This window comes from Eumetopias jubatus, unplaced genomic scaffold, assembly GCF_037043125.1.
Source record: "Eumetopias jubatus isolate StellerSeaLion01/CBP00866 unplaced genomic scaffold, mEumJub1_p1.0 scaffold_2, whole genome shotgun sequence".
Classification (NCBI taxonomy): Eukaryota; Metazoa; Chordata; class Mammalia; order Carnivora; family Otariidae; genus Eumetopias; species Eumetopias jubatus.
In genome coordinates, this window is record NW_028274808.1 from 144,166,892 (window position 1) to 144,179,562 (window position 12,671).

General features: G+C 40.1%; 1 protein-coding gene across 1 annotated transcript in view; it reads right to left on the reverse strand.

Annotated features, from left to right (window-relative positions):
* Nucleotides 1–12,671, reverse strand: part of LOC114206713 (alpha-fetoprotein-like) — a 44,599-nt gene that overhangs the window by 12,794 nt on the left and 19,134 nt on the right. Inside the window, 7 exon segments of the mRNA XM_028100580.2 lie at nucleotides 2,563–2,789; nucleotides 5,288–5,426; nucleotides 8,237–8,334; nucleotides 9,961–10,093; nucleotides 12,355–12,391; nucleotides 12,394–12,522; nucleotides 12,525–12,564. Coding sequence (XP_027956381.2) covers nucleotides 2,563–2,789; nucleotides 5,288–5,426; nucleotides 8,237–8,334; nucleotides 9,961–10,093; nucleotides 12,355–12,391; nucleotides 12,394–12,522; nucleotides 12,525–12,564 — 803 coding nt within the window.

The window sequence follows — 12,671 nt, forward strand, 5'->3', positions numbered from 1 at the left end:
AAGTCTTCTTGCCTTCTGAGCCTCAGTTTCCTTATAATTAAAATGGCATATCATGTCACCTACCTCATAAATTTGTGGTAAGGATTTGGTGAGATGCCATACATAAAGCGGTGCCTATCTATACCCAGAGAACTTCCTCAAAAGAAGGCTAACGTGCACACTAGAAGAGACCTCATTCTTCTACGTTCCCACATCCAGCCTGAGCGAGCAGAAGAATGGCTGACTAAATGTTAACAATGGTCTTCGGGGGTTTCCTGGGAAGTGTTAACGTCTAGGTTAGGACTGGCTCACCTTGACAACTGCAGTAAGGATTCCAAGAGTCAGCTGGCTTAAGAATTGCAAGTGCTGTGATAAAACAGAGCAAGCAACAGCCTGTACTTACTGCCTGGGAGCATGCGTCACTCCGGAAGCAACAAAAACTTTGCCTCACTTGGCAAGAGATATTGTTGGACTCGTAATATTTAGACCCTGCAAGTGCATGTCTTAGAGTAAATAAATGAATTAGAAATACAGGAAGCTACCACTCCTAATGATCTTGGGGGGGAAGGAATAATGAGGACTAAGGCTCCCTTGCTTTCTCCTGAGGACAGGAGCAGGGGCTCTAGAAGGGAGCTGCCCCACCGTTGCGGGGCTGGAGTGCAATCAATGCATGCTGCTGATTCAGGGAAACCAGAATTTCACCCTTTGGCTTTTCCTAGAACGGTCACCTTTGGTCATCTCCAAATGGGGCCTCTAACAGCACACTCACCAGAAGCGGAGTTCATTCCAGGGGAAAATGCCTGGACCGTGGGAGTATCTTGGCTCCAGGCTCAGGAGTGGAATGGGGGTGAAGAGATAGATGATTGATGCTGCTAAGAAAGGAAATTCTTTGTCTGCAGCAGCAAACAAGGAGTCTCTTTTCTAAGAGCTGACAGTAACTGTTGCATTCAATCCGTCTATGCAGGAGTGGGGAGAATTGGGGGGAAATGCCAACCACCTGTGAGATCTTAATCACCTTATGCCCTCCGTGGCAAAGGGCAAATCAGCTGCTCTAAAGTTATGTGTGCTGATGCACTACTTCCAAAGCCAACCCGGTGACACCTCAGTCACCTCAGCCTCGGTCACAGTCAGAAATCTGAGTCTCCCAGGTCACCTGTCACCATGCTGAGGTTTCTACACCCCTAATCTGACCCATCTCCTGCTCTCCTGGTCCTCTGTCTCCTTTGTAACTTGAGGCTTTCTCAAGAAAACATCCCTCTATCCACAGCTTCTCTTCTGAACTTCTCTGTCTTGCTCATAAGAAAACATGAGACTCCCCAAAGGATACCGCTTCCCCCAGGACCTTTCAAGGGGAGGCTGTTTTACTTGAACTCCACCTACCTTAGTATCTAGGTCTCTTTTACTTCCAAGATAGCTCTTCTTCATCCTCTTTGAAAAGCCAGAGCTCCTTTGAAGTACACCTTATCAAGCTCTAACATCCCTCATCGATACTTATTCCTGCCCCATATAGAAAGTCTGGTCATTTTCCCTCATTTTTGATGACTTCAGATCCAGTGTATCACCTCTCTTTCCACCATTATCTTGACATTTATCATTTCCTATAGTTTCAACAACTGTATTAATGATCCACAGGTGGCAGATTGATTACAAAAATGGACGAATTATCCATCTTTATCTGTATTCATGTCCTTTACAATGTGATGTTCCAACTCTTCCTATCAAGAAATGAAGTCTATTTCCATACCCTACTTTAATCTGCCCTGGCCCTATGACCTACCTTACAGCATCGGTGGCATTGCATATTTCCAAACCTGGGCCTCGTGAGACCCCCACACATCCACCTTCTCCCAGCTACCATGTGAAGAAGCCTAGGTTAACCTGCCAGAGGACAGAAGACCACGTGCCGCAGAGACAAGCCGTCCTAACCAAGGCCAGCCTTGGCCAGCCAGCTCCCAGCTGACTTAGCAGCTGACCATACACTCTTGAGCAAGCCCAGCTAAGAATGGCTGAGGCTGGCCCAGGTCAACAGACTCATCCAGTCAACCTGCAGACTCGATTGCTGACTTCATCCAGAAGCCCTTTTTACACAGAACACATGTTGGGAAACTCTGCACGAATGTATAGACTTTGTATACTACTGGCAACATTTCTGACCAATAGGCTTCAGTATTGGAAACAGCAACCAAATCCGAATTGCACTTTGCAAAGTAATAACTTATATTCATAAAATTTTCTAATTTATATATGTTTTCATATGCATTACATATGTATATATCATACACACACACACATGTTCAAATGTTCCAAATTTCCCATTTTAGGAAAAATAATTAATGTACTGCTCTGTCAATATTTTATGATCAATAGACTTCAATCTCACTAGCTGATCTAATTGGCGTAGCAACCATGATAGCTATATTGCAAAACTGCAGGAATATTCTCCATTCTACTTGACCTCTAACATAACATTTAGCTGATCCACTCATTATGCAATATTTATAACTGAGCCCAGTTTACAGTTCGCTATACCTGTTCCCTTGTGGGCAGAACAAATTAAAGAACAAATTAAACAAGGATTCTTACTTTTGCTTTTCAGTTTGGAATTCCTCCTCCTGAGCTTTGCACAAGTTCTCTTTAAGGTTGATGACTTGCTCACAGGATAAAGGTGGAGAAATATAAGTTCCATTGTCTTGCAGATCATCAAAGCATGGCTTCCTGAAGGCATACGAGGCATCACAGCAGTGGCCCACACCAGCATTGATAGGCTCTGCTTCATGTCTTCTGCGTAAACCTCCAAGAATTAGTTTTGCCTTTCCCAGAAGAGAATTAAAATAAGAGCCATAAGGTTTAGGTCATTTTGTTTTGTTTTGTTTTGTTTTGTTTTACTCCATAGAAAATAAGACTCATAAATATTCTCAAATTCTGGTTTCTTCTAGTTCAGCCTGGATTTCACTGTTTGGGAAAAAGCAGGAGTGTCGGATGCAGCCTGGTTCCCAGACTTGTCCTCCCTCTTCCCCTCATCCTCAAGTTGAGTTCACTTGAACTCCACCTCCAGGTTCCTTCCCAGTCCAATTTGTAGACCAGTGTTGACTTAAGATAGGAGTTTCTTACGCTCTTTTAAATTAAAATCAAGCCTCAAGTCAACAGCACTGTTAATTTGACTCAGAAGTATAATTGCTGAGTGGAGTTCTTACTTAAGAAGCTCAAATCCAATTTGTTTCTATTTTCTAAAACTGGACATCTATAAACACCACAGTGTTCACCAAGTGAACTTGGCGTATGGTAAATGCTCTATGAATATTTATTGAATGAATGAATGATGAAAGAAATCTTTGGATCCTAGTTCAGTTATCACCTTCATTTCCTTGTCCTCTTCTAGAAATGTCACCTTGCCTTGCTCCTTGTGTGTCTGATTCTTATCCTGATGTTGTCTACAAGCCCACCCGTATGCATTTTCAAGTATGACTCCCCAAATTCCCAATCATTTGCATATTTGGGAATGAAGTAATTGAAGCCAGTAAGCATCAACATTTCATGTATGAGTTTATCCATTTCAAATGTAACCAAAGAGATCACCTAAAAATAAGGCTTTAGAAACACATAAGTCTAATTGAAAGAGTTCCCCAAGAAAGGCATGACTAGATAATAAAACTTTATAATGAAATAAAAGTTAGACAGGGCTAGATAATAAAATTTTTTATATCTTCAATCAAAAAAGTATGTTTTATCAGAAGAAAGACCAATTTAGCATAAAGGAGATGTTTTATCAAGAACATTTAGGGCAGAGAAAACTGTCACCAAATAAGAATTCAGTAGTGTTAAAATAATACCACTTGAGAGAGACCTGGAGACTACATCTTGGAGACATGAGCATACAGGTCCCTGGAGGGATGTTCTCCATTGTGAGGAAGACATAATTTCTCATTTCTCAGGATAGCCTGGAAGAAATATCCCTTAAGACCATCCCTTCCCTTCTTCTGATTCCATTTGCACAACTACCCATATTCTCATTCAACTTCCTAAGTATTTTGATTCAGGAAAAAGTGTACTCTAGTTATTAGGCCCAATTATTGATGCCATTGGAAAGACATTTCTCATTGTAAATGAACACAGTGGTGGTATTCTGTCTAATAAATTTAACACTTGTGAGTTTGATGTGAGATAATAGACAGTATAAATATTTGATCTTTGACCCCAGTTCCTGACAAAGGTCTTCTGAAGCCCTTGTAAATTCCTAAGTGATAAGGGAATTAGGAGCATCTTTTGTTCTAATGAGGCGACTCTGGGTGGGCTCCTGGATGGGGGCTCATTCCCAGAAAGACCAAGCCATGATTAGAAGCTTGGAATTTTCAGCCCCACCCCACCCCCCATTCTCCAGAGAGGGGAGATGGGCTGGAAATGAGTTAATAATTGATCATGTGTATACATAAGGAAGCTTTTTAAAATCCCAACAGTTTGGGGGTTGGAGAGCTCCCAAGTGGGTGAACCCATCCATATACTAAGAGGGTGACACATCCCAATTCCACAGGAACAAAAGGTTCTGCACTCAGGACGCTCCCAGACCTCACCCTAAGTATCTTTTCATTTGGAAGTTCACATTTTCCTTTATCAAATATTTTACCTATCTGGTAAACTTAAGTAAGTGTTCCTCTTAGTTCTATGAGCTGCTCTAACAAATTAATCAAACCTGAGAAGGAGATCCTGGAAACCTTAGATTTATAGCTGGTTAGTCAAAATCACAGGGGACAATCTGGACTTGCAAATGTTATCTGAAGTGGGATAGGAGCAGTCTTGCAGGACTGAGTCCTTAACCTGTGGAATCTGACATTATCTCCAGATAGAGTTGTCAGAATGAGTTAAATTGTAGGACACCCAACTGGGGTCACAGAAAATTGCTTCTTGTATGGAAAAACATCCAGTGTCAGAGGTGTGGTGACTGTTTTTTGGTTTTGTTTTGTTTTTTTCCTATACATTTGATTAGGATGACTTAGTCTAAAATCAGCATTTTCTTTGAAGTTGTTGACAAAGTCAATTTTGTTGGCTTGAAAATCCAAGAGTTAGACCATGGAGTATGATCCAGGTAAAGACTTGTTGAATCTGACATCACCACCATTAGAGAAGTAACAGCCTTACCTCTGCTGCTAATCAAGACAATTGGCATGAGCTGGCCTAAAAGAAGTTCTCCTGGGGATAGAAATATCAAGCTCCATTGACAATTCATGATGTGTCCACAAACATGACATTGAGTGCTGGAGGCTAGAGATTAAGACTTCAAGAGCAGGCAAACATGAAGTCAAGACAGACTTACCGAGTCCTCCATGCAGGCAAATTGTTGCTCATCTCTCAGGGGGCAACATTTGGTGGCAGCAGCTCCCATGTTCTTTATGAACATAACCAACTCTTGAGCAGATAGTTGTGGGGCTTTCTTAGTGTAAAGGATTATGAGCCTGAAAGAATAATTTTCTCTTACTCCTGGCAATGACCATGTGCCTAAAATGAAGAATTCTAGAGTTTCCTCAATATTTGACAATCTCTAGCTTAGGTTGAATGAAACATTAAACAGGGTTTAATTCTTTTTAGTCCTTATTCCAAAGGTCCAAGAACTTATTCAATATACCTAGAATTCTCTTCACACCTCACACATTACTCCACCCTGATCCTTTGCTGGGGTGGGGGCGGGGGGGGCGGGTGGTACTTATCAAGGATACTATGAGAGCTAATTTGGATGGCTGCAAAATCAGACTTAGTAAACAGCTTCTGAAATAAATGTATACACAGGCCATTACAGCCTGTGTTGGTTGTCTACAGTGTGTAGGAATAGGGGGACAGCAACAATCAGCAAACAGGCCCTAATTTCACATGGCTCACACCCTAATGGGCGAGATAGCAGGTACACTCAATGTAGTGACAGGAATTTAGAGTGCTGTAGCTGCACCGAGAATGGCTTCTAATCCCATCTCAGGAAGGTCACGCATGCCTCCTGGAGGAAATGGCAGGTGGACTGAGATCTAACAATAACAAAAAATGAGCCTGGTGAAGGGGAGTGAAAGTGGGAGGGGAGCCGTTGAATGTGACTGTGGTTTTGTTTTGTGGGGTTTGGGGGGGTCATTAGGGATTGGAGACAGAAAGAGGAAGAAACCTTAGTTACAGAATCAGATTTGCCTTGTTTTTAGGATAATTATAGTTGCCATATAAAGAATGAATGAAGGTGGGCAAGAAGCAATGTGAGGGAAGAAGTAGTTGAAGGCCATTCCAGAAATCTAGGTGAGAGACAATGATAGACTCAACTAGGAAAGTGGTGGGGGGAACAGACAGATATGAGGAAGATTTTAAGGAGAAAGACTCTACTGACCTGGATTTGAAGACAACAAAAAATCAGAATCAATCATTGCTTTTATATTATAATGGAGTTGGGGAAAGAATTTAGCTGTAACATCCAATGAGCAGGCAACCTAATCCAGTGGTTCTAGTGTGTGACTCATGGACCTGCAGTTATCAGCAGCCCTGGGGACTTGTTAGGAATGCAGATTCTCAGGCCTCATCTCAGACTTACAGATGAGAAACTCTGGGGATGGGGCTGGGTTTTAACAAGTCCTCCAGGTAATTTTGATACACTCTAAATTTTGAGAACCACAGATCTAATCTTTAGACATTAGTAAATGAACACAATATAGAAGTAATAAGCCAAATATTCTTTCTGAAAGAATAATTTTTTTCTGGATCCATTATTCTGGACACGAATTTTATGTATTTATGTATTTATTTATTCCTTTAAAATATCACTTTAATTCCTGCACAATTTTTATATTAGTTTGGATAGACTAGGTTTTGTAACAATAACAAAAAATGCAACTTTGTTGCATGGTTTCAAACCACAAAGGTTTATTTTTTGGGGCACATGGGTGGCTCAGTCGTTAAGTGTCTGCCTTCGGCTCTGGTCATGATCCTAGGGTGCTCTCTGCTCAGCGGAGAGCCTGCTTCTCCCTCTCCCACTCCCCCTGCTTGTGTTCACTCTCTTGCTGTGTCTCTGTCAAATAAGTAAATAAAATCTTAAAAAATAAAAAAAAGAGGGGCGCCTGGGTGGCTCAGTTGGTTAAGCAACTGCCTTCGGCTCAGGTCATGATCTGGGAGTTCTGGGATCGAATCCCGCATCGGGCTCCCTGCTCAGCAGGGAGTCTGCTTCTCCCTCTGACCCTCCCCCCCTCATGTGCTCTCTCTCTCTCTCATTTTCTCTCTCAAATAAAAATAAAATAAAACCTTTAAAAAGAGAGAGAGAGAAACAAAGGTTTATTTCTTATTCAAGCCGTATGTCCAGTGCAATTTGGCATGGTGGTTCTGCTCATCTGGAACCAAGACAGATAGATCAGCTACCATCTCAAATGTATCTGGATATTGTATCAGAAGGAAAGGAGAAAATAGAAAAGCATGCATTGGTTGTTAAAGCTTCTGCCCCCAAAGTTTTCACATTTTATTAGCCAAATCAAGTCATGTGGTGTGACATATATATTTTTTTTCAATGGACACAATATTTTGCAGATCATCCAATCAAGAGGTTGAGTCTATTTCTCTACCCCTTGACTCAGCTTGGCCATATGACTTACTTTGGCTAATGGGACAGTAGCAAATGTGATGTAAGTAGAGTCTTAAAATGACATCAATTTCAAGCTGAATTTATGGGACACTATATCAAACTGATTTTTTCCTCAACGCTCCACTAAATAGACTATTACAGTAAGACCCTAAAGATTACTAAAAATTGGCTTTTGGTTTTTGACATAGTGATCTTTGAAATATCATCTCTCTGCACACAAGAGGCTTATGTATTCTCTCTGGCAAATAGCTCAGGTATCTATTCATCTTTACCTTCCATGGTGAAAATACTAAATTTACTATATGACCAGACTTGAAACTGACAAAAGGATGCTACCACTGCAGGCAAAGCCCTAAATAAATGTCTAGGTGGGAGGGAGAAGACCCCAAAGAGACTGCAGGAAAGCAGCCAGGGCGTGCTTGGTTCCCTAACCTCTGGATATTGGCTGGAATCTGGAAACTGGCCTGGAAAGACATGTAGAAACACCTAAGGCTATGTGGACATCTGTATTATCAAGACAAAGATAGCTAGGTTAATTTTGAACTCATTTTTCCCTTGGCCTCTGAGATTTCAAGGTTGGATGTCGACTCTTAGCAGCTCTCAGCATCAGGAGTTCACACAAACTCACTAACAAGCATAAATCTGGAAAATATCTTGGAAACCTACCAGTCATGGAAGTTAGCATCTCCTAATTTCTCATGTAAATCACAGTGATGTTTTACACGCTCACGGCTTTCACGAACCACTCTTTGGAACATCTCTTGCTGGAAAATAAAGATAATCAGTGTTATCACAGTTAATGATATATCTTGAGGTAAGATTGCAAAACCCTGATAGTTTAATGTAACTATTTTCCTAAACCCAGGGCTTTATTTACTTAGTGAGCTTGCAAATCTTGAAAAACATGTTCTGGTAAAACAGGAACGGCCGTGTACTTTGTGGAGAAAAGAAGTGGTACAACAAGATTGATATTTAGTTTCTGGTGATATAAATTCATTTGTGGTTGATACGGTGTATTTTACAAGCATAAGGCAAATCATTCATCAAGCCAAAGAGATATTTAAAGGTAGTTTACAGATCTAAGTTTGATTGGTCAGAGAGTGTTGGTTATATTTAATAATACAGCCTTTTTACATAAACAGCACAGATACAGAGATGCAGGTATAAGCGTAGAAATATAAGTATGTATTAAGAAGTCACGGTTTAATAAGAACATCCAGCAGCCTTTAATATGGTAAAGCACTCCACAAAAACACATTGAAGTGAATCAAATGGAAATCTCAGAACTAACCGCTAGTTCAAAGAGTTCTTCAGCTGTGCACATAAAATTCCAGTGGGAAAATACAAGTGACCTTTCAGGCTTAGTTCTTCAGTAGGAGGACAGGTTATCATCCTAACTAATCTGACCCAGTGTACATGATCTTACTGAGCAGTGTTTGTTACAGTGAAAATTTTACCAGATTTGCAAACTGTTTGCCTAGATTTAACCCTTAGCCTTGTCCTTACTGCCTGTGTGAAGTTGGGCAAGTCTTTTAAACCTTCTACGACTCAATACTTTCATCTACAAAATGCAGTTAATAATTCTGGCATTACCTACGTTATTGGGCTGGTGTGAGGATCAAATAGGATACTGGTTGCAAAGTTGCTTTGTGAACTCTAAACATCCATGTTCCTGTAAGGTGCTATTATCATAATGATTATTGTGGAGGTCTACTGGGGATGCTGCAAAAGCGTGCTCACCCACAGAGGAATAAATTACCTTCATTGATCCTTCTCTCTGGGAACAGAAATGTGGTAGATATACCTGCTTGAGCCCAGACAGGACAAGAGACACCTTCAATACTCTACCACTACCCCACCCTCTGTAAATATGTAAGCCATCGCTTAGAATAACATAAACCAGAACCAACCTGGTTCATGGTAATCCACAGATAAGTGATCATCTGGTCACATATGTAAGGTCACCTGCTTTTTTCATGTCAGATGCACAAACAGAGCTGCTGCCTGTAAACAGCATGATTTCTGGCCTGAAACAGGGACAGTTTCCAGGACTACTTAGTGGAAACAGTCAATCTTCTCATACCCTGATATGCTGTGCTTTCATGCCATCTGCTGAGGTTCCTAGCAGACACTCATTAAAAGGGAAGATTGGACAGAGAAGGTTTCATGACACACAGAAGCTATAAGACAGTGACTCACCTAGGGAGCTGCTATAGTATGATGCTGGGGCCTTTGGTTTAGATGAAAATCATATTTGTTGTGCAGTGTTGGCAATTAGCAAGAAGGAGCACAATCTTTTTACAAAATATGGCACTACCAACAGCACAGGAATTTTTCCTATGTTGGTAATCACTTATGAGTAACAAGTTAAAAAATAAAAAGGCATTTACCCCATGGCTATAGCATTCCAGAGGATTTTCTAATTTACAGCATTTTGCCAATAAATTTTGATATACCGTATCCACTCTTGAAACCACGGGAACTGCCAGTTCTGAATGTCTTCTTGAATATTCATAAAGAAACCTGTATCCATATGAAATATATTAGAAACAGTAAAATTCAGAAGTCATGAGTTTTCTTTCAAAACCCAATTATGATTATGAAATTTATTCAATATTTTCACTGATTTTAGGCATTTGGAAACTTTGGGAGGATGGCAGGAAGGTTTAATTGACTACATTTTGAGATAAGGAAACAGAATCAATACAATTACGTGATTTTTCCAAAGTCACACAAGAATGGTGTCAGATTTAGAACTTGAAACTAAAACAATCTGATTAGCTGATAGTTTCTGGCTCAGGGTCACTACTTACTTTTATGAGAAATTAATTTCCAGTATTTGGATGAGAGCACATTTTTCTTAATCATCTCTGAGGCTAGATTTTATAAGTATTAGAATTTTTTTTGATAGAAAGTGATAGCTAGGTATTAAATCATCATCTTCCCCTCTTTTCCAGCTAAGTTTTCAAGCTTGAGTGGTCCAAGCATAATCTATACATTATTCTGGGTTACAAGAAAGAGAAATTTGGACCCTAGAATGTTTACAAAGGAATCACAAGCACCTTTGAAGTGATCTTATCCAACCCCTCAGTTAGTAGCTGGAACAGAAGAGCTTAAGGAAATTAAGTGGCTTGACCTACATTCCAAAGTTTATGCATGACAAAGCTAGTCTTTGGAAGTCTGGTCTCCCAACTCATAGCTTAATGTGATTTCCACTAGGAAGTTATGCCTATCGACTTTTCCAGTACCAAATGCAAGTTTAGGAACGAGTGGGTTCAGGCAGTGACATTTACTTTTATAAGCCATATCAAATATAATTCCAGAAATATAGCTCAAGTCATTCTACAAAGAGCTTTGAAGAAAACTCAAATTCTTATGCATTGTTGGAGTTTAATTGCTCCAAATAATGCTTCACAAAGTGACTTTGGAAATACTTCAATCACACAGCAATATTGTTTTAATATTACATATTGAAATCAGTTTGTCTTGTATAAATCAATATGCATTTTGGAATGGACACCTGAGATGTTAATATTCCATCTCTCTAATCTTTAAATGCCACACCATGGCTTAGGTAGTAGGTATTAAATTAATTAAAATAGAAGAGCTCACCAGGTATACCAATCTGAAACCATTCCTTAGGGATGAGTATCTTAGAGAAAAGTTTGCAAATACTTGACCCTCACTGTGTTTTTAAAAATTCTGTATTAGTTGTCAACACTTAAAAATCAAGCAACTTCCAGCTTCTTTCAAAATGCAGTAGACCCTATAACCTAGCAACTGCACTACTATATCTTTACCCCAAAGATATAAATGTAGTGATCCGAAGGGGCACATGCACCCCAATGTTCATAGCAGCAATGTCCACAAAAGCCAAACTGTGGAAAGAGCCCAGATGTCCGCACACACACACACACGCACACAATGGAATACTACTTGTCATTTGCAAAGACATGGATGGAACTAGAGGGTATTATGCTAAGCAAAATAAGTCAATCAGAGAAAGACAATTATGATCTCACTCATACGTGGAATTTAAGAAACAGAGGATCATAGGGGAAGGGAGAGAAAAATAAAACAAGATGAAATCAGAGAGGGAAACAAACTATAAGAGACTCTTAATCATAGGAAACAAACTGAGGGTTGCTGGAGGGGAGGGGGTGGGAGGATGGAGTAACTGGGTGATGGACATTAAGGAGAGCACGTGATGTGATGAACACGGGGTGTTATATAAGCCTGATGAATCACTGGGCGCCTGGGTGGCTCAGTTGGTTGAACGACTGCCTTCGGCTCAGGTCATGATCCTGGAGTCCCAGGATCGAGTCCCACATCGGGCTCCCTGCTCAGCAGGAAGTCTGCTTCTCCCTCTGACCCTCTTCCCTCTCGTGCTCTCTGTCTCTCATTCTCTCTCTCTCAAATAAATAAATAAATAAAATCTTTAAAAAAAAAAAAAGACTGATGAATCATTGACCTCTACCTCTGAAACTAGTAATACGCTATATGTTAATTAATTGAATTTAAATAAAAACAAAATAAAATAAATAACATAAAATAAATGCAGTAGACCCAACTACCCCAAGTCTGCATTCCTATATGCTAACAAGTGGCTGGAGCTGTATAAGTAACTGCCACTTTTGACTCCACCAAACATCTCCTCTTAAACAATTTGAGTCACTCATTTACATCATGGGTTAGCATCTGTCATCATTCAAGTCTACAACCCTTCCCAAAAAGTCCATAAATATAGTATTCCATTACAAAGATTTTACAAAAGTCTGTATTACTCTTGCAGGAAAATCATCTGGCTTGTTGGAGAACTGCGCATACAAATAGGTCTTCTGTAAATCTGCTGAGTGGCAAGGATGGAAGATCAGGTTCATCGTCATTTTCTGAGTTGATAGCACATTCCCCTCGAAATGGCTCCGGCAGCGCACAGCATGGACTGATTTTGAGAGGATCGACTGCTTGGAACAGGTATAGTTCATAAGCTGGCTCTATAAAACATCAAAAGGAGCAGTTGTTTTTGATGACTTCATTCTGAACTTATTTATTTTTATTGTTATTACTAGAAAACCAGAGAAGAACTTGGCATCTTCTATTG